The sequence below is a fragment of the Rhodnius prolixus genome, unplaced genomic scaffold (genome assembly GCF_049639745.1).
Source record: "Rhodnius prolixus isolate KJV_2025 unplaced genomic scaffold, Rpr scaffold_2, whole genome shotgun sequence".
NCBI lineage: Eukaryota > Metazoa > Arthropoda > Insecta > Hemiptera > Reduviidae > Rhodnius > Rhodnius prolixus.
This window is the reverse complement of record NW_027411592.1, coordinates 24,376,284-24,399,044: the sequence shown is the minus strand read 5'-3', so window position 1 is coordinate 24,399,044 and position 22,761 is coordinate 24,376,284. Positions and strand designations below refer to the sequence as shown.

The following is a 22,761-nucleotide window of genomic DNA, read 5'->3' as shown; positions in this document are numbered from 1 at the left end:
CTTAGCAAGTTACTGTTCTTACAAGGTATACATACCATCACTAGAACCCCCAAATTCTAAAACGTCTCAGAGGGGAATATTGAGTGGGTTCCTGAGCATCAATAAGGAGGTGAAGACAGAACCTAAAACTATGTTTTAACCGAATTCCTTAACTTTCCAAAACTTTAAGATTTTCATTTGGCTACAATTCTTACATTTGAAGCTGTAAATAGTGGTGTAACATGGCTTTGGAATATATTGTCTCTGGTGTGATTCACTACTTTCTTTTACTCTGCTAGAGGAAAGGATCATAAAAATAAGAAAACGCTTTCATTTTGTTATTTTTATTTACTTTTGCTCATTCCATAACACACTGTTAGAACAGCTTTATTATTAATGTTACTCTGGTAAAACAAGTTCACCTTAGATATATCTAAATGGTTGGTTCCATTTCCTATTGCTAAATTTTTCTTTCCTTTCTTTCATATATTACTATTTATAATAGTATTACAATAATCTTATACAATATTTAATATATTACATATATTTATAAATTATATATATATTTATATTATTTATATAGAGCCGGGTCATCGACTAAAAATCAAAAAGCTTTAATTTTATCATATATTTTATTATATTATATAACAATATATAAGTATATATATTGTTTCAGTGTTGTAATATATAAATATCAGGAGGAACTAAACATGTATCATTCGTATAATTAGGTTATATAAATAAAATCTACTAATTGACAGAATATGAGGTTCTTAACGATTGCCGAATCAATTTTGCTGAATGAGCTGTTTATCAATGCCCAAGAGAAAAAAAAAAGTTGTTGATTTTGTTATTAGTCATCAATTTAATTTGTTTTCGTTTTTTTCAATGACCTAAAACTACAAAGTATTATGTATTGAAAACGAACATTTATCATTAAATGCACTATTATTTACTTTTTCTTGCACAGATTAAATCAAATAATTAAAAAACTGTTAGGTAATAGTTTTCCACTTCTAGGTTCAGAAATAAACTCGATTACATAGTAATTAATAATAAAAGAAAACAAAATATGACTTTGGAAAACTTTCGCATCTAAATTCCAACATTAAATTAGATCATTTTAATTATTTTTCAGGATAATATGCTGAAAATGGAATTTTACATATCTTTCAGTAATTTTTCCAAGCAAAATTGTTTCGGCTATCACTCCAAAAGGTAACATACAAGTGTGATATATAAATATATATACGTGTGTATGGCTGATTTGTTTAAATATATATATGTTTTATATATCGGACTAAAAGTCTTCCTTAAAAAAAAAGTTTTTTTTAATAAAATTTAATATTTTTTATCTAGGGGCAGGATGGGAATTTTTAAGTTATAAATAGAATCAGGAGTAAAAGGGTTATGGTGTGTTGTGTGCTAGTTTGTTAGTAATAAGTGTTGAGCAATGCAGTTGACAGTACGAGAGGGCAAATGTGCCACATGTCAGAGTATGTCCGTCTCGTATATCTTGCTAGTAGTTGTAGTAGAAGAGGTTGAAGTCGACGTAGCAACACTTGTGGAGGCTGCTGCACTAGCTAAATGTGACAGACTTCCTGTTGGTGCCAGTGTCAACCCCATCTTACCCAACAAATTTGATTCGGATCCAGTTTTTTTTAATTGTAGCAAATCCGGTGGTGGTTGAGAACGTTGTAATGCTTGCAAACGCGTATACTGTTCTTGTAAAGCTCGTTGCTTTCTTAATAATTCCTGGTGCTTTTGCTCCAACATCTCCTGCCTAGATACGGACGTTGAAGTTGTTGCTGCAGTTGATGTGTTGGTTGTAGAAGTGGCTACAGAGGATGTACCTGCACCGCTCTCTGTTGAATTTGACTCGGATGGAGATTTAGACGAAGTGCGAGGCGGTGGCGCAGGAGGCAAAGGTCGATCCGAGCTGGGATAAGAATGGAGTCTACGGAGGCTGCTCCCTCCTGCTGAACCAGTAACCGTGCCTGGCGCTGCACCCGGTTTAGAAAAAGACTGCAGTTCATCTAACAAAGCGTCGAGTGGGTTCTCCGGACGCGATGCTCCTCCAGATTCGGGCCCGACGACCTCTCCGCAGAGCTGCTCCGACTCCTTATCTCCGCAGGTCTATTGTGTGGTACCATAAAATAAAAAAAGAAGAAAAACATAGGCGCAAAGAGCGCCGTCTTAGTAAATTGTTTTCTCTAAAAATTTAAAACGATATATTCTCACTGGTAATAATCACCGCTTCCTCTCAGGAGGTACTATGTGCTTCTACAAGTACAATTTGCCCTAAACATGGCAGACAAATTGAATCTATAATCTGAGAAAACATACAATAAAGTGAGAAAAAGCTATAAGTGATTGAATATTAATTAAAAATCATAATCATAAACTGAGAGGTCATTATTAACAAAATATCGTATAAGATATGCTTTCAAGCACTTTAAATCAAGCAACATATTAGGTATTTTATTTTGATCAAGAGGGTATGAATTAAAGCCAAAAAAGATAATTAACCCTCTCACGGTTTATAAAATACAAGTACCTCTTAATAGGAGCAAATGAAATCTTACTTTATTACATAAAATACAAAAACAAACATAATAAATGAAAAAATGATATCATACACTACCCAGGTATGCTTGCGCCGATTAATCTAACGCATGCTGTGCATTAATTTTTGCATGCACTAAATAAAAAATGAAATAAAATAATAAGGAAGTCCTAATTTAAAAACAAGTTGAGAGGAAGGATTAAAAAAAATTAAAGTAAAACAATATGAAATCATAATGAGAAAATTAAATAAAATAACTCACACAAAAAGTGCGTCAAAAACGTGCGCTACACAGTGCGTTAAATTTTTGCTTTAGATTCTGATATATATATTTTTTATTATTCCCTGACGGTGTTCAGTCCTCCAACCCTCACAAACTTGTACATGCAAAAAACAAACAGAAAATATAAAAATTAAAAATACTTTCTAGTTTAAGAATTGAAATTTAAATTAAAAAAAAAAATATTAATGAAATTAATTGAAACAAAAAATAAAATAAATAATAATAAAAAAGCCAGCGTGTAGTCTGTGGATTAAACAGCAAGTAGTCTGGTGGGGGTGGATGTGGGATGTTCGTTAATGTCAGGACCGAAGGAAATCTGGAGATATTAAGGGGATTAATTATAATTATAATTTTTAAAAATGTTCGATGAAAAGTAATAATAAAACATACATGCAACAAACACAGAAAACAGAAGAAAATTCACGACATCCATGCACTATATACTTTTCGAAAAATACTGCCGTCACAAAATAAAATAAGCTGATTTCTTGTTTTGTAAACGGAAATACTGAAAATAATAATGCAACAATCAATCATAGGGAAGCTAATAGACGTAAATTCTCAACAAAAAAAATAGAACTACACACTTGCAAGCACACCTGTGGCAGTTGTGTGCTCCAGAGGAAAACAGAAATAAAATAAAAAGTGATGTTCCCACTTGATTTATTTCTTTAAATAATTAAAATGGAAAGTAAAAAATAAATAAAAAATAACAGTGGTAGCCCTTCCAATGTGCTCTGTGTTTAAATTTCTTTCAACACGTTCTTTGATTTAAACATTTACATGACAAATATATGTTAAACATATAAATAATATATTAATTTCTTTTTTTTTTTTTTTTTTTTTTTTTTGAGAGAGAGAGAGAGAGGAGAAGGGTGACAGTCTATTCTAAAAGGGATTTTTTTCATTTGTGCATGCGGCAAATGCTCTACGATATCACCTCATGGTTAGGAAAGGTTGGATTAAAAAAAATAATTAACGGAATTAGAAAAGTAGAAGCCATCATATTTCACTTTCACGACATACTAACTGCACACTTTTTCTTTTTTTTAAGGCAGATTACGCATCTTTGATCCGCAAAAAACTAATCAATGTTATTTATTAGTTTTTAGAAAAATAATTTGAACTGAATTAAGAAATCGTAAAGTCATTTAATTAATTTTCTTTAGAGTGCATTAGAATGTACAACCTTTAATCCGTTTCAGAAATTCAATTTGAAAATGATATCAATGATTCAACACTACGCTATTTCTCACTTTGCTTTACACTGCAGCTTGTATTCAGGAAATAGCATTTCGGAAAGTCATTATAAAAGCAAGCATTAAAGTCAATAAATGAAAAAAACGTTTTTGTTAACTATATTTTGTTAGGAACGATTGAAGTGATTAATAAAAAATAAGTTTTCAATTTCGGACGTTGAAAAAATATCACTTCATCAAAATCGTCGCTTCAAAAAAATTTTCATTACAACATAAAACATTCAGGTTGGTTCAGTTTTTGAAGGCAAAATGGATAACTTATTTGAAAAACACAGTATTTAACATATGACAAGTACACATATACATATTAAAAGAAAACAAAAACAAACAAACAATCATATCCATTTCAGATGGATAAAACACAGAGGAACAGGGTGATAAGAGAAAACAACTGAAAATAATAATAGTAATTTCCCGTAACAAAATAAAATCATAATGTAGAGAGACAAAGATACCAATTAACAAAATTATAGAAAAAAAAACAAAAAATTTGAGGTGACCAGGAGGTGTGAATATATATTCTCTTGGCAAGGATTACTCAGTAAATAGGTAACATGCTTCGTTTCACACATCTCTCCCACTTTCAGACAACACTCTGCCTCTAACTTCACAATACACGATGCAGGTGTATTATTTGGAATGTGGTATACTTTACTGATTGTGAGAAAATAATAATAAAAAAAAAAATACAGTGACCAGAAGTAATCTATTAGATAAATAAAAGGAGTAAAAAGACATTTTAAGTGTGATTGCCTAACGATTTGTGATTTAATTTTAAAAAATAAAAATTAATAAATAAGGTTATTTAAGGTGAGATATGAACAGCATTCTCTAGGTCAAGACTGAATTGAAAGTATTACGAAGATTTTGAAATTTATATACTGAATTTACATTTATCTAAGAAAATAAATTAGCACACATTGCTCTGTAAGCAGAATGCTAAACTTGTGTGTAGACATGAGTAGTAGACACCACGCATAGATGGGAAGCCCGCGCGCTGCATGTAATATACATAATACCAATCGAGATACTAGAAATGATAATAGTTATGATACCAATAACAAATAAAATAATACCGTCTGTCATTACATCAATTTAGTTCAATAAAAGCACTGAAGGTGAAATGCCGCTTCGTACCGTTCCGACTCTGGCATTAAACATTTGAAGTTTTTTTTTTTTAAATTGCTACAGAGCAACTGACGAAATAACACTTATTTTTCAAGCTTTCACTTTCAGGCATCTCGTTAATCCACAGAATGATGCTCTAAATAGTATGTAGTTGCCATTGCCATAAGTTATATCGCTGAAGTGTGCCTAAAAACGTTAACGTTTGTTTATATAATATTTCTTCCAACACATATAAATACTTCTAGAGAGAGGTGCAATTTAAGGAAGAAACTTGTTGCGGATAAGAAAAGTTTGCGGAGCACTGGAATAGACAAACAACTATTCTAGGTTAGGGATCAACTCCTAGAGGAATTCAGAATGCCACAAAAACCATAAGTTTTCTGCGTTGTTATTTTGACGATAAAGAGGGAGAAACGTAAGAGCAAATGAGGGCTACCTTGGATTCATGAACTGTTGTGAAAGTTTTGGAGATAAACGTAATCAAAGTTTTTTTTTGGCAAAAGTAAAACTGCGAACAGCGCCAGTATGCGATTAAAACATTCTGTTATATACAATATAATTAAATATATATATGTGAACATTCAGAAGAGCCACTAAAAAACAATAAATCACAAAAAAGGCTTAAATCATAACTGTTACTTTCGATCATGGATTCATGCTTCTTTTCTCTTTTTTAAATTTCCAATTCGTGGCAGTCGGCCACTACTTTCATTTTTCTTATTCCGTGATGATTAAAGCATGACTTACCATTTGCAAAGCTCTGCTTTTTATGTCAGTTTTAGTCAAGATTAGCACTGTTTTATAACTCAATTCATTGAGTGTAAGTTACTACGTGACTTACTTTCTTCAAATCGCTTTCTTAATTTTTATCAATTTTCTGAGACCCTTCTAAAAGGTCACACTTTTTCATGATCACTTTAACACAATTCTTCGCCTCGTCCTGGTACTATCTCTCTCTTCAACCTCCCCTATGTCTTCCTCCTGTACATACATGCCTTTGATATACTATTCTTACCCATCCTAAGCACATGTCCAAACCATTTACGCTGCATTATGGCTTGAATAATGTTGTTTTTTTTTTTTTCAAATTAAGTCATTCTATCACTTCTAGATCTTTCTGCCGACCTTCTCCAGTGTCTTGCTTTATAACCATGCACATTTATCTAAAGTGCCGTCTGAACTGCGTACAATGGGAAAATAATCTAACTAAGAGATGCTAGGAAAAACGTGCTTTTTATTTTTCACTTAAGTTTAAATTTTTAATTAGTTTAACTTTAGTTTCATTGCTATGAACGCCTTTCAAATAGGATATGAGTAAGCAACCTAACAGACTAATAATAATAAAAGAGAAAAAAAAATTGTAACTAACTCAGAATTAAACTAGAATCCATAGTTGTAATAAGTAAACATAGAAAAAACACTATACGACATCGGTTTTTCATTTAACCTAATAAAAATTGCACAAAAAAAAATCTGGATGAGTTTGAAGATATATAGTTTAAATTCTTATTACAAAAGTAAAAAAATCTAAAGAAACTATTTTATTGGAAGAAGGAAAGATATATATATATTTTTTTTTTTAAATCTTTTTATAGTTATTTACTTGTTCTATTCTTTTGCCTAGTAATACTTTCAATTCAACTCTGCTATACTTTTTTGAAATATAAAAATAATAATGATCATAAATAAATAAATATAATAATAAAAAATATTTGGTAAGCAAGAGTGCTTCCTATGGAATATAATGCGGGTGAATTTTTTTGTTTATTTAAATTTATTTTGTTTTGCTAGTAAATTAGAAAACTGTGTTACTAAAATTAAATTATAAACAAGAATATTTTTAAAAAATCCAAACATTCCTATACAGTTTATTTAAAAAAAAAAAAAAAAAAAAAATCTGACCAACTTACAGTTGGAGATTAGTTAGGATACATAATAATAGTTATTATAACTTTCTTTTGAGGTTTAAACGTACATCATGCTACAATGCCGAATTTTGTGTGCTTTTAAAAAATAAACTTTCATTAAAAAAATTGTAAAAATTAAACAAATAAATTTGAAGGCGGGTCACGTGGAAAGGAGTAATTGAGCGGAATTTAATACATATTGGGCAATGTAGAATGAGAGGGCTGGATGGAGGAGCACAGACATACTAATGTTGTAATGCAGTGTCACCGGATAGCTTCAGAGGAGTTTTTTTAATTTACTTTACATAATATAAAGCACTATTCGGTGGGGATAGTTCAAGTATTTATTATGTTTATTGTAAAACTAGGAAAGAATAAGTAATACAATAAAATTGAAACAAAACAAAACGTAAAAACCAGGTTTGCAATCTCTCTTTTAAAAGGTTAAGGCTGGCTGCATTAATTTATTTTAAAAACTATTCTTTTATCAAAACGCTGCATGAATAACAAGCTACACAATAAATAAAAACAAATAACATAAACCAAAAAATACGGAATTGATTAAAAACACTGAAAAACATAGAAAGTGCACGTACAAAATTCATTCCGGATCCAACAAATGGACAAATTAATGGATCCTTTTATAATTTATTTCCATGAATTCCGCAATAAATACTTATTAAGGTTAACATTTCAAATTTAGACAGATAACCAGTCAGAATGACAATAGTCAATAGTCTAGATAGAATAGACGCATGTAACTGCATTTCAGAGAATTATTCCAAAAATATGACTAGTTCCTAGCCATTCGGGGCTCCATTTTGAATAGTAAATATTATTCTGAAATGATAAAAAATGTTACTTTACCAGATTAGTTTTCCTACGTTACATAAACCATAACTCTTCACGAGAATGAGCTGGGAAAGCTATTTTGGAAAAGAAAATCCAAGAGCTGTTATCTGGAATCAAATGTGGGATTTTCGGGTCATTAATAACTGATTTATTCGCTTCAGTAGAGTTCAATCTACTTAATCTGCTTAATTTTTCTTGTTGTAAATCTTTTCCAAGGCTCAAAAATATGCAGTATTGGTTGATATGTAGTAAGTGCTCTATTATGTGAGGTTAAAGTAAAACGTTCTCTGCCTGACAGCAAAAAAATTTTATATTTAAAAAAAATAAAATAAAAATAAAAAAATTAATAACTATCTAAATTCATACACTGAATAGATTTCATCTCTAAAGTGCGATTTTGGAAGGTGGGCATAACTACGGCTACTAACTATTTCTTCATTGGACTCAAAACATTTGCTTTCGATTAGTAGAGGAATAATGGCCAACTCTGGTGATTAGGGCGACTCTTCATACAGTTCTATTTCAAATTCTTCAGTTTCCTATCACTAAAGGGCCTTTCTGGGATGCTGAACGTTTTTTCTTTTTTGCCCAAAGACTTGCAATAATATTCGCCACTTATTATTTAATCCTTTACGAAGTTATCAACAAAAAAATCCTTTTTATTCCTGAAAACACTGGCCATAATCTTTTCGGCAGAAGAAATTTGTTCACAGCACTTTTTTTTAACAAGAAACATTGACTTTCAATAATAGCTTTCGTTTCGTTTCTTGCAAGTATGGTATAGACTCGTCTTACCCACCGATAGGTAAGTCAAGATTTTTTCTGAAATGGTCTAACCATTGTTATGAGATTCGTTTTCGTCTTTGCCTTTGCTCTGCATTTAACAAATACAGCATCCATGAATCACAAGGGTTTTCAAATCAAATGTTGTAAAATGCACCCTACTCTTTCTCTTAACATGCAAGTCTCACAGACCCGATCGTGGTCTTCATATTGAGTATCTTCTCGTTGAATTCATCTCTACTTGCAGTTTAAGCCATCCAGCGTATACTCATTCGAAAAGAAGTTCGGACCAATTGCATGCCATTGGATGCTAAGGCAGCAGCAAAAACAGATATCAACTATGAGGTTTCTGCAACTTTTCTTTTTTGGGTTATCCTAACACTCCACTGACACCCTCACACAGAAATGCCAATTAGTAAAAACCGCTTGTTTTTGTTCATGGGACCCTGGATATCTATTTAAAACTAGAAAAAATTTGACACGAAACAAGATTTAAATCTATCTCTGTGAAAAATTGAGAACTTTTCCGATTGACTTTTCAGCAGCTGATAAACAATAATCCAATAATATACTCAATCGTTAAACGATTCTTCCAATCAAAATTATATAGTAACATAATTATTATAGTAGATGGCCTTTTACTGTCCCATTTGAAACTGCACCCTAACTAATAATCCAAAAACATGAAGTTGATGCAAAATACCAACCTTAACCTAATCTTAGAAAAAATAACTTTTAAAGTTACTTTATTAATTCTTAATAAACGAAAACATAAAATGAATGAATTCCGTAAGTTAAGGAAAGTGAATAATTAAATTTTCAATAATTATAAAAACAAAGAAACAACAAACAAAAGAATTGAACTTATCCGACTGAAAAAATATTCAAACAGAAAACTGCGAAAGAAAGATGTATAAAACAAAAATATAAAAGAAAATTACAGAAAGATGCCGAGCCATTAAGCATAATGAGGAAAAAAAAAATTAGACAGTAAAAACACTGAGGCTAGAAAAATGCTTGATTGATTATTGACAAACATACCGTAGTATTAAATGATATGAAACATTAAACTGAAAAAATAACTTGTCTTTGTAAAGAATTTGCAGGCCGAAATAACAATCATCCAAAAAATAAAATAAAATGAAAACTATAAAAATGTATATATATATATATAAAAAAATATAAATCCATCAAAAAACATAAATAAAAAAAAAATCAGTCCAATTACTCGAGTCTTTTACAGAATAAAATTAATATAACTAAAGGAAATAAAAATAATTAAAAAATGTTTAAGATTATGGAAAAAAAATTTACTCGTGGCTCGTTATTGCTTCCCTGAAGTTGGCGCTCCAACGCCATCCGAACTGTTCTCTCGCAACGATGGGAAACGACAAAACAAACAGAAAACAAGAGAAGACATTTTTACATCTTTGAGAGAGATTTTAGTCGCGTAAAACGTTTCATGTTCTTGTATAGGATTTGGAATTACATAAGGATTAGGAAAGTTTTATTTTCTAAATGAGGATTTTACTTACAAAAATGTGACGTAATAATGAGACATCTGCATTGATTAACAGTAGATGCAAAATGGCTCAATAAAACGACAGTATGTTAATTATTTGCAAAACTAATATTTATGTATTAAGCAATGTAGTTATTTAGAGTAACACAGTGCATATAACTACAAACTTTTTAGACTGGTATTGATTTCAAGTCATTTAATTCCAAATAACCCATAATTCAAGCAAAAAAATCTTGTAATACTTCTTTTTCCATGTTTGAGGACAGTAAATGAAAGATTATAATAACTCAACAGGTCTCAATAGAATTTACTTCAGCATTAAAAATACTGTAGTATAATAAGTATAATGCCAAAATTAAAAACTGTTATTAGGAATTTATATTTGTCTTTAGTTTTCAATTAACAATTTAGAAATCAGAATTCAGTTTCAATGAAGTGTACTTCAAACGAATGATAACCGGAATTAATTCATACATTTATTCACATACACACAGTAATTTGTAGAGGCCAGTTATAACTACCGTAAGCACTGACACAAAGTAAGTGAGAACTCTTAATTGTAAAGAGAATTGAAAATAGAAACCAGTCAACAGCCAGAAATTCCTCAGAATCCACCTTGAGGATCAGAGCACTGAAACTATCGAGAAACTGTATTGAATATTAGAGTTTTTACTAATTGCTATCTGCGGTTGCATTATCGCCTTTTACCACGCTATCTTTATTATAATAACTCTCAATGTTATTGTTAATTTGGCATTAGCGATTTTTTCTTGGAAGTGATGCTCTAAGATAATATAGGATTTAATAGCACACCAAAATAACGGTTGACAATATCTACATTCTGAGCATTATGCAGTCCACGTTCTTTAGAGCTGAACCTATGAATAAAATAATTTAAAATTTTTCAAGATCTATCCAAAGTTTTTCTTTTCCAGTAATTTCATCAAAGTAGTTTTCCAAATCGAGGAGTACTTCGATGGCACAAAAGACACTCTGGATCATGGTGTCGTATACTGTCCAGTAAACCTTCGTAGAATCTAGTGTTCTTAAACGAAGTAAATTTTTATGGAGTTGTTATAATAATAAAGTAAATTTGAATAAATCTCCAATTGTACATTTCACATCATATAATCAACTTATATCAATAATTTGTTCTCGATTAAATAAAAATAAAAAGATCGCGTATTTCTGTCCAACATGGCATGGAACTAGAAGTATAACAGGAATAAAATTGCATCAATTAACTAGACATACTCGTATTTTTCTGCATTACCCTAATTATTTTTCTCTTTGGCCACAAATTGCAGTTTTTAATCTAATAGAGGGAATTAACCAGTATTCTTAATTTTTGAAGCTCTTTTAGCTTTTTTTAATTGATAAGTTCACTAAAAGCTACAACTTATAACTGGAAAGCTATAACTATAGCTGATAACAGGAAAATCTACATTCACTTTATCACTTAAAAAATTTAATTTATTGTAGACCGACAAAATTGAAAAAATAATAAATAAAAATACGCTGCATTTTTTTTTTTTTTAGATATCAAATAAAAAGTAAATCGCAACAAAATAAAAGGATAGAGAGAGGGCAATAATAGAGAAGTTTTAATTCAATGCCACAAATGAACTTCAATATTTTATTGAGGCTTACAAAATCATATTTGAAATCTATTTTCCACTTTTCAAATACAAAACTTCAGTTAAGACTTTAAATTAATATTTGATATTATTTTCAAATAGGTTTTAATAGCAAGAATAGCAATCAATGAAAATTTTCGAAAGTGAATTTTTAATAGCACCTTACCCTTATGAATACGTTCTGAATTTACATTCACCGTATACAAGGTTAAATATAAAAAATTAAAATATAGTGATAATACTCGTAATAATAAATTGAAATACTTTTATAAAAAAAAAGGTCACCATAAAAGACACTTTAGCCACTTATACATTCACTCAAATAAAGGGACCTTTCTAATATTTAATTTTATCATTAGCATATTTTTATTTATTTGAAATTATAAGAGTATAAACTTGAGAGAAACATTTAATGTATTCTATACTGGCATTTGCAATATTTAAGGAATTAAATTACAAATTTGTTTATTGTCAAAAGTGGCATTGAAAATGCATTTAATTAAAGTTTATAATTATTAGAACTAATGGGACTGGTACTTAATACTGAAAGTAATGAGGTCGAGAAGGTTGAATATATATATATATATCTATATATACAGCTAGCAATTCCAAAAAATCTGGGACCATCGTTCACACCCAAGATTTATTCATTCATTCCATTAACAATTTTTATTAACTTTTAATTACATAATCTAAACATAATTTTATTTAGTAAAAATGAAGCTATATTGAGAAAGAGTGAAACAAAAAAAGGAGCAAGATACGAAAATAAAATGTCCAGGATGGCAACACATTGGAAGATCTACACACTAGTCGGGTATGCACTTTCAAGTTAGGTCGTGTTCAATTATTTTTTTTTTTTTTCTCTTGTATATGAATGAATTTTGATGTGCAATGGATTTTCTAAGGCGTGAGATGATATGTGAAGTTAATAAGATATGTTGCAGCTTGGTTTTTGCACTATTTATTACATTTTCCATTACATGATCATTCTCAAGATTCTAATAAGGACGGATTTACAGCTATTTGTTTTCTGAATATGTACAAATAAAGGACGTAAAGGTTTTTCTACTTTTCTTAAAGAACTGTTAAGTTACTTTTTCATGCTTTTATTTAATGTACACTGTAATTTCTAACACAAAATAAATATGCCTTGCCGAGAAAGTTCTAAGAGTTTATTAAACTGATTTATTTAATGACCCCCCTAAAAAAGTAGACTTCAAAAATTTAAATTTTAAATCATCTTGATCATTTTCTTTTTTCCATTTTAACTTATTATTTTAAGGAAGCCATTATATTTTATTATTCGACAAATAATTACATTAAAATTCACAATGTGAAAATAAAATGTGACAAGGAACTACAATAACCTGGGCCCTAGCACTAAATTATCAATGATTTCCTGACTTCGAAGTGCTTCACCTCTGCTTTTAAAGAGAGTTAGGAGGCTGAACCAACATTGGTGAGCTCTCTAGTTTCCCTTAAAGCTTAGAATAAAATCAATAAGGGTATTCTGAAGTTTACCGGTTAGGTTTTAATGATAATTTTTTCACATTTTCAAATTTAATTCAAACCAACGAATTAAAAATTGAAAAATTTAAATCATCACAGCAATTGGTACAAAAAATGAAGATAATTTTGAATTGGATAGTTAATATAGTTTTATAACAAGTAATTTGGACATCTAAAGTTGTAGCATAGACTTATTAGTGATCTTTCTAATTGGATCTCAGAGAAATTTATTTTAGCTAGGATAACACTATTTAATAATTTCTGCTTTCCTCTATAGAAGAGGTCAGAGAAAAGATTCTTCTGATTAAGTTATTGAATTGCTCTCTAATGTCTGGGCGCCCTCAAAAGTGATGAGCTAGAATAAACACTGAAAGAACATTGAAAGGAAACCGATTTGAAAGGAAACTATTTAAGAAAAAAATATAAAATTCAAAACAAAAATAAAATGAAGCTGAAAATCAAAGAGGCAGTCCTGTAAATGGTATTCGATATGATTTTCATAAATCGCACGAATTAGCTGGCAAGTGTTAAAGATAAGCAGAAATATCAAAACCACTTGCAGTTGGAACATCTGGTTTTTAAGGAATGCAATAACTAGGCTGAAAACAGAATGTAAAATTAAACCTGCAGTGCTCGTCACTTAAAGCAGTGAATAAGCAGTCTAAGAAGCTTTTGAAACAAGATCTTCACGTAAAAGGCTTAGGCAGTATTAGAATGTGAACTAAATGTGATAAAAAAGACGTGACTTTTGGGACAAGCAACGGAGATATCTTCAGATCAATAATGATAATGGCCACTTTTTATTTCAGCGTTAATATTATGTTGAAAGATTATGAGCGGGTGTTGGTGTAGTATTTATGAAGCATGGTTTTCTAAGAAAAGAGATCACTAATTTTTATTTGTTAGAAAAATATTGATAGTTAGGTATGTATTTTTGCCCCGTCTAAGACACCTAATTGGTAGTTGAGCATTACGTCCCGCCTACAATATATTAGGCAATTACTTAACTTACTTTACTTATGATGAATGAATATTATACGTTTAAGAACTGTTTTCGGTAAATCTGTTATTTATCCAAAGCGGTTTAACTAATATGCAACTATTTTTTATACAAGTTGATTTTGAATAAAAAGGTTGAATTGATTATTAAATAATCTGGAATGTGACGCCCTTTACTAGTACAAAAACCAAATAAATTATGAATTTATGAAGAAATCAGAGTATCTGACATCTAGCTACTCCTTGAAATTGTGCGGGTCATGCCGCAATTGTGGAAAAAAGTGTATTGAATGAATGTCATGAAAAGTAATTATGCAAATGTGGGAATAAACGATAAAGGCAAATCTTCGTGGAATTGCTGTAGGGATATTTTCTCAAGTTCAATTCACACCTACTACAAAAAAAAAGTTAAAAATTTACACAAATGTTAATACCAAAAATTAAACAACTTGAAATATGCAATAATCATTATTTTAAGTATTAACTCTTGTTCTTCCTTAAAAAATATGATATTGCAATAATGATTAATCATAACATATTCGTAAGAGGCGTTACACTATTTATTTCAGTTGCTCAGAATATTTCAGTAGGTAGTACTCGTATATGTATAATATATACATGATTGAAATATTTATTTCATTATTTTTGTTTTTAAATCACTAAATTATTTTTGTAACTAATATATTGTTTAAAAATAAGGAGAATTGAATAAATTCAGAAATATCATAAAAGAAATCACATTATGGTACAAAAATTAGTTGTAAGCTCAATATATATTTCTAAAATGAAAGAGAAAAGATGCCTCCTGCGAATGTTATAAATCTAGACCTTGAAAATTAATGCTAAATTCAGCATAGAATTATTATCTGCACTCATGAACACAATTACACCCTTAAGAAATAATAATAATAAGTCACTCAACAACACTTATAAATTATATATGTACAGGTCTACAAAAATAAATAAAAGAAATAATAATTAATTAATAGCTACGTTCTCATTCGGCATACTGACCTTTCCCGACGTAGGCGTAATCGGTGGAGTTTCGTCTAATGTTGGCGAAAGCCGAGAATCGGGGAGCCTCTGTTCTTGTACCGAGGCCAACCTACCGGCCATGCAAACAGATATAACAAAAAAACTGCAGCGACAACATGTACATGTCTCCTTCTAAAGTTGTTCAAAATTTAAGTGTTATGTAGATAGAGCATTGTTCTTAAGTACCATTCCATTAATTAACTTGTATTATTAACATCTATATATTCAGTTCTCATGTATGCATTTGACGAAAAAAAAGCTAGATCCAGTTTTACAAGGACTTTTTATCACTTTTAGCATTCTATATCCATTAGTTGTCTTAACTGATACATGGAAGTTGAAGGAATTAGATTAACTGCAATGGAAAACATATTCAATATTAGTATCAACTTCCTAGCTTCTGACGTACACTTAATTTTAGATTGGAAAAATTCAATTATTTTCTATGTTTCATGATAATCAAAGTTATACACAATTACATGTTAAAAAAAATACCTAATATCCACCATCAGCATTAAAGAGAAAACATATGGTTAAAGAAAAAAGTTTCACTAAATTTAAACAACATTAGAAGGAGATCAGGAAAAATAAAAACAAAATAAAATTGAAAAAAAAATAATGATAAAATTAATTAGGTGATAGCGAGATCGACACAAAATAAGTACAGGGATTGACCTGTCTTCTATAGATATCCAAAACACATTGCAGGTAGATTTTCGAACATACGTACTTTGATGGAGCCTGAGTAAAAATAGAACCGAGTGAAATATATACGAAACTCTGCTAAATCTTTTTGCATTGAATGCAGAATTGCACTTGTTCAATGATTTGACTGAACGTTTAACTATTGCTGCCCATTGTGACGTTTGACTACTTCAATTTGCATATTATTTTGTTAGATTTGAACGAGCTAATAGACATTACATATTAAACCTGAATTCAATCACTAGAAAAACTTTCGTTTCGGAGCCATTTTTTTTTTTAGAAAATCCGAAACATTTAAGGTTAAAAAGTTTCTTAATCTTGGATTTACAGCTTCAACTGTAGAAATATTATTTTGAATATGTTCTTAACCATTGACTGGAGCTTTAGTGGAACTTTGAAGATTGTTCAAGAATCCTCAAAATCATGAGGTTTATACTCAATAATTAAAATTTAACCAATCGTAATACTTAGGAAATAATCTCACAAGTGGCTCGTACTTTAGAAAAGGTCCTTAAAATAATACAGTCGTAAAATGATCACGGCAAAACCGAAATAATAATGAGAAGGAGATATTTGGAGAGGGTATATCGCTAATGAACGATTTTCCACTGCACTATAATTTGTGTATTTCCCTATCACACCTTAAATAAAATATAAATCTTACCGTTTCAGTGTAACCAACGTTCCTGTAAGCTTTTTACACCTTCTCAAAGCACTCTCCAAGCGTTCAGGTTCTTCCTTTAGGAATCTGAAACCGATACGTTACCTCACTATAATAACAATTAGATTACAATAGATTTGCACGTTAAACTTTAATAAAGTTTTTATCACAAGAGTTTAATTATAAAAATCTATCTTTCAGTTTTAGAATCTGGGTGGGTTGACCAGAAATCCAACGCGACCGCGACCAAGAGGGTTTATTGTGGCAATCGTTTAGTTGGATATATTTTAATTTTTTAAGAACTTAAGATTGCGTTCAGCCTAAGGTTGAAAGTTTAATATATTTATATTTTATTTGACCTACTTCAATGTTCAACTAAGATATAAGAACTATATTGCAGGTGGTGCCGTTATTTCAATTCTGGCCAGCGATATAGAATTTATGTACTTATGGTTTATTAGCATAACAATGTCATTTTTACATTATTAGTTATTAAGAAGGAACCTTGTCATTGGATAATGTAAATAAAATGATTAGCTACAAAGCCGAATCCGCTACGAGCTACTTCATTGTGGCTTCTACATGGTAGTGTTTTCTCATGGAATACAGTCAATTTTTTTTTTAGAGTAAAAGTGAACTTGTTAGATACACTTTGCAAGTGGGTTGTTAGCAACTCTTAATTAGATGCACACATCAACTACATCGTGAAAGTGTTTAGTTAAAATACACTCAGAGATGCCGAAGTTTTTAGAAAAGAGGCTGGCCCACTTCTCCCCAATGAAAAAAGGATCTTGCAAATGTACTTACTTTTCTTCAGATACTACTTTTTCCATCTCTTGTGCGATTAAATTCTTGATAGCATCTTGAAGACTTGGAAAACGCAGTTTTAATTCCGCTACAGTTTTACTAAAAAAATATAAGCAAAAATGAATTTGATACATCAAAAATCTCAATCAATTAGGATTCTTAACAGATTTTTTTTCTATTTAAATTTATTTCGAGTTTACATTGATTTATTTTTTGAGTTGTATTTATCTCAACTTTATTATTATTATTTTGTTTTTTTGTGGACTTCTATGTCTATGGTCATTAGCGCCTTTATTATTTTGTTATTAATGCATTAGTTTATTAGTGTATTATCTATTTTTACGATTCTTATCTGATTTAATTTTTTTTTGAATCGTAATCAACTGAGTAAGAGAATATACAAAACTAATAAGCGCTGTTATTTTTAGCAGGTTAAAGAACTTAATAAATCAAAAACTTAAACAGTTTTCAAGTGTTTACCTCGACTTGTTAAGGACCATTGCCATGGATTCGACATCTGACATGTTAACTCTTGTTTTTCTGTTTATAACGTTTCCTCTCAGTTCTTCCACGGTACCTTCTAGTTCACTGGACAACATACACAATTTAAATTGTAATCCAAACATACTAATTCCTGACAGAATTCATGGGTTCTTGATAATATAATGTAAACAATAAACACTCATTATTGTACTAGATGTTCAATTATTTTTAATAAACGCTTAAGAGAGCTCTATTCCAATATTACTATTCATATTCGAAATAAGAAAACTAAATAGTATTCAATACTAACGTTAGATCAGCCTCCAGTCGAATCATCTGCTGTCTGTAAAGATCCCCTTCTCTATTAACTCGAAGTCTTGTCTCATCTCCTCCGGGAGACCACAGGCCTTCACCTCCTGCTGCTACCAATACAGATCTGGAAAAAAATAAAAAAAATGTTGCAATAAAAGGAGCCAATACAAAAGAGGCGATTTTTTAGGCGCCATGGTAGCCGAGAGGTAATGTGTATTGTGGTACTGGGTTCGATTCCCGGTCTAGGCCTTGGATTTTTTTTAACGGTTAATAAAAGAAATTTACAGTAAAGTATTTGCTAATCGCCTCCGTCCACGACACCTACTTAGGTAGTTGGATGTAAAGCCGGCCTGAAAAAATAGGCCATTACTTTACATTTTTTTACTTATTATTTTTAAATTATAAAAATGGTAGATGCCTTAACATATTTATATAATGGAATCGTATTTTGACGACTTTGAATGAATCTAAGATAAAGCGAAATTTCAAATTATATTTTATTTTGGGTAAGTTTTTTAATGTTTCTTGCAAACTTTTGCAAAAAGACTATTGGAAGAAGGTGTTAGGAATTAAATGTAAACAATTTTTTTTTGTATTTACTAATTGAGAACGAGAAGGGGTGAGGATTTTTTTTGTTTAATCTTTTATTGAAATTCACAACTGCAACAATGGTAGATTTAAACAACTGAGGGAGGATTTAAAACACCGAAAGATAATCAACTACATGGACTTCTTCTTAAGCATGGTTTACAAAACCATGCCAACAGAATGCCAGACAATATGTCCTGTAGACCAAAATTAGTTGCTTTAGACATGAAAGAATAATAATAACTTCTAATAAGAACTAATAGAAGCACAAAATTTGTTGAACTTAAATTTAAGTGAGTGTAGAACTTTGAAAATGGGTAAAAATAAATTAATGTAAGGAACTGTCCTTTGAATTCAAGGATTATATAACTTGAAGTAGATAATCATTGCGCCAGTCATTCATTCTTTATCCTTTAAGTATTAAGAAAACATTAAAGTTCTCGAACTTTAGTAGTTACTCATCGAACGGAAGAGGGCCAAAGTTCATTTCTCTTAGAAATTTGTAAGATAGTTAAATTTATGTGATCAAAGCATCAAACTGACCATGTGCTTTAGTATTTTTAAATACTTTTTGTATCAAAAGGGTTTTAAAACATGAATCCGAGAGGTACGCAATTGAGAACATATATAAACAGCAAGGTAAGTAGTTACCTGATTTTCAGGAAGACATCTCTTATACTTTCTCTGACAGTGTGCGCCTGAGTTTGGGACATTCTTCTCAAATTTCTTACTTCTTGCTTCAAATCTTTAGCTTTCTTCTGTAAACCTCTTAAATGATTGTACATTTCAGCAGTCAGCTGCAAATCTGTAAATATTTTGGTTTGGGAAGTTGGAAGGAAAAGGTTTTTAATTTATTGTTAGTACAAAATTAGTAATATAATTTTAAAAGATGAAGTTTAATAAATATTAAATGAAATAGTAATATTTGTAATTAAGCAACTTATTTAAGCAATGTGAGCATTAGGACTATATATTTAAGTTACAATTAAAGCTCTAACCAAGGCAGACTACAAATCTACATATTCCGACAACTATACCATTGAAATATATAAATTAGTATTAAAATTTTTTAGGAGGGAAACATTCAAATGATAAAAACAATTTGAAATTTCTAGAAAATATGATTAAAACATTTTGTAACTACTAAAATTTCAAACAAGGACAAAATCTAACTAACATATAAATATTTGAGGACAATAGAATTTTATAACAAAACTATTATGCCATCAAGAAGAATGATTTATTTAGGAGCAATTAAACATAATTTTAATTTAGAATTGAGCAATTATAAAAATTAAATAAAAAAATTATAAAAGGGTCCCTCGAATGCGGGAATGAATAAAATGATATCCTCAAAACGTAGGGAAATTTACATAAATTTTGATCTACTTTCTGCCGGTATTGACTTCCATCTTTTAACCTTTCAGAGAATACTTGCAAACATACATAGGCACTTTTGTTAGCGATTGAAAGAGCCTTCTTTTCTATTTTTTGCTTTTAATATCATTTTCATTCTGCTATTTGATTATCAAAAAATACGTGCTAAAATTAATTAGGCCCTGAAAAGAAACTGAACACTAAACAGTTTCAAAGTAGATTTACTCTACGAACTTCTCAGTAAAATGTTTCATTTTTTTATTAGCTCTAAACTCCGATGCCCGGTAGCTTTCCACCTGTTAGCCTTGATCTTGTTAAAATACCAAAGGCCCAATTGATATTTCCAAAAAAGTCAGCAACTTAAACGTTCTTAAGAGATCAAAAATATCTTCTTGGTAAATTCTTTGCTCAAATTTCGAATCCCCATTAATTTCCTCAATTAAAAAAAATAAGTGATAGGATAGCCGGCAGAGAATAACTGATTACGTTGCTGGCGCTCAAGAACCTGGTGCAATGAAAATGAAAGTCGAGTAGACGTCCTGCTCTGGTAAACATTAGAAAAAAAAAAAAACCTAATTAAGGAAGCAAATACTCAAACCTCTTCTGGGGATTTAAAAAGTGGAAAACTGAAATCTAGCAAGAAAGATGACCAGCACTCCTAGTGGGTAAGAAAACCTTCGATATATTTTTTTTTTTACTCCGCCTTATGAAGTTATGAACATACACACTGGCCATAGCTAATCTATAAATCCTTCAAAATTTAATCTTCGATTAAAATTGTTTGCGAAGCAAAAATAAATTATTTGTACAAACATTGCTTAAATTCATTGTACTTATATAATTTAAGCAACATACATAAGACCTAAATATAAATATGGCGTAACTTACGAAAAAACAATTATTTTTTTTTTAATTTTGCGTTAGGAACAAAAGATGTTTTGGCAATCCGGAATATTAAAAGATTTGCTGGATTAACCTGATTTAAAAGAGTGATGGATACTACGTAACCGTTTATTTTTTTTCTTCTTCTTGAATTTTCCGTTAAGGACAAAATATTAAAGTTGTATATCATCTTAACTGATAGGTAAGACAATAATTTTATTATCCTACCTCTATAAACATTGCGGCTTTCATACTGGCCTGGCGATAGGCTGACAGGTTTAGGAGGAGGTGTCGGCTTGTGACGGTCGCGATCTGAGGACAAACATAGCGGACAAAGGAATAAATATAAAAAAGGGTAAAAAATAAAAATAAAAGAAAACCATTCAGGGGACCAAGCAAGACAATAATCAAGCCAAGTATCTCTGGATATCTGCGTGTGTATATGTATTGAATTACCAATAAGTTAATTCTTCATTACTTAGAGTAACCTTAAAAATGAGATTCGCATTTACAGCTTTAATTTTCCAATTAGGCTCTTTTCTGAGTAGAAATAAAATAAGGATCACGTTTGAAGTTTGAACTAATATGATGAGTTACAAGTCTTAATATTTAACATCATAAATAAGAATATGAACACCGACAAAATTTGCTAATTGAAGGGTGGTGAAATTGTTTCTTTCACGTACTACAATGGATGATAATAATAAAAACTAGACACATATATACACATTTAACCGTATTACAAGTGTAGAATAAGCATTATTTACACTGTAAACGTAGTTCAGAGCCTGAGGTTACACAAAAAACCCAGCAAACCTTCGATCGAGAACATGGCTCAAATCAAAAAGATAAAAATAACGGCTCCATTTAAAATGTAAATAAGGAAAATTATTTTTTACAAATAAAAACACTGAAATAAAATATTACGTACTATAACATGTACACACGCAAGATAAATTGTTTTTCTTCGCATCTTCCAGCAGACAAATAAAGCACACCTGCCTCTGCAAGATTTGATTACTTTTATGTTTTTTGTTTGTTTTGTTTTTTAAATTGAGGCGCGTCAACATGTGAAGTAACTGGCGCCTAGAGCATTTTTTTTCAGCACACTGCAAGCCTCTGGACAGTGTTCTCTTGTTGAGACAACACTGTAAGATACCAGTCAGTTAGCTATAAGAGGCTCTTAGGAAGAAAAAAAATCTAAGGTTAGGCAGAACTCGAACCCGGGTTCTCCGCGTGGGAGTCCAGTGCACTAACCACTTAACTAATCCCTTCCTTTCTATTGCTTTTTTATTAAAACTTAATGTATGCAGACAAAATAAAATGAATAAAAAAAAAAAATTAATTAACCTCAGCAAGGATGCTCTAAACATTAAGAATTTAGGAAATCATACAACAATGAAAATAACAGAAAAGTATGAAGAATAAAGGCAAAACTGTAACTTTAAATTACCAAAAATTATTATTAATTTGATTTCATTTGG

The 22,761-nt window shown here is 30.3% G+C and overlaps 1 protein-coding gene across 50 annotated transcripts in view; it reads right to left on the bottom strand.

Annotated features, from left to right (window-relative positions):
• Positions 1 to 307: 307 nt before the first annotated feature.
• LOC141450519 (coiled-coil domain-containing protein CG32809) overlaps positions 308 to 22,761 on the bottom strand; it is a 218,382-nt gene continuing 195,928 nt past the window's right edge. For 22 of the 50 annotated variants that reach the window (XM_074121027.1, XM_074121031.1, XM_074121030.1 and 19 more), the window contains 8 exons: positions 21,506 to 21,589; positions 19,670 to 19,823; positions 18,429 to 18,554; positions 18,116 to 18,223; positions 17,636 to 17,734; positions 16,832 to 16,915; positions 15,442 to 15,565; positions 308 to 2,115 (listed from right to left, as the gene is read on the bottom strand). In XM_074121027.1, coding sequence (XP_073977128.1) covers positions 1,471 to 2,115; positions 15,442 to 15,565; positions 16,832 to 16,915; positions 17,636 to 17,734; positions 18,116 to 18,223; positions 18,429 to 18,554; positions 19,670 to 19,823; positions 21,506 to 21,589 — 1,424 coding nt within the window. In that variant the 3' untranslated portion in view covers positions 308 to 1,470. The other 28 variants (XM_074121029.1, XM_074121035.1, XM_074121040.1 and 25 more) reach the window with 11 other exon arrangements.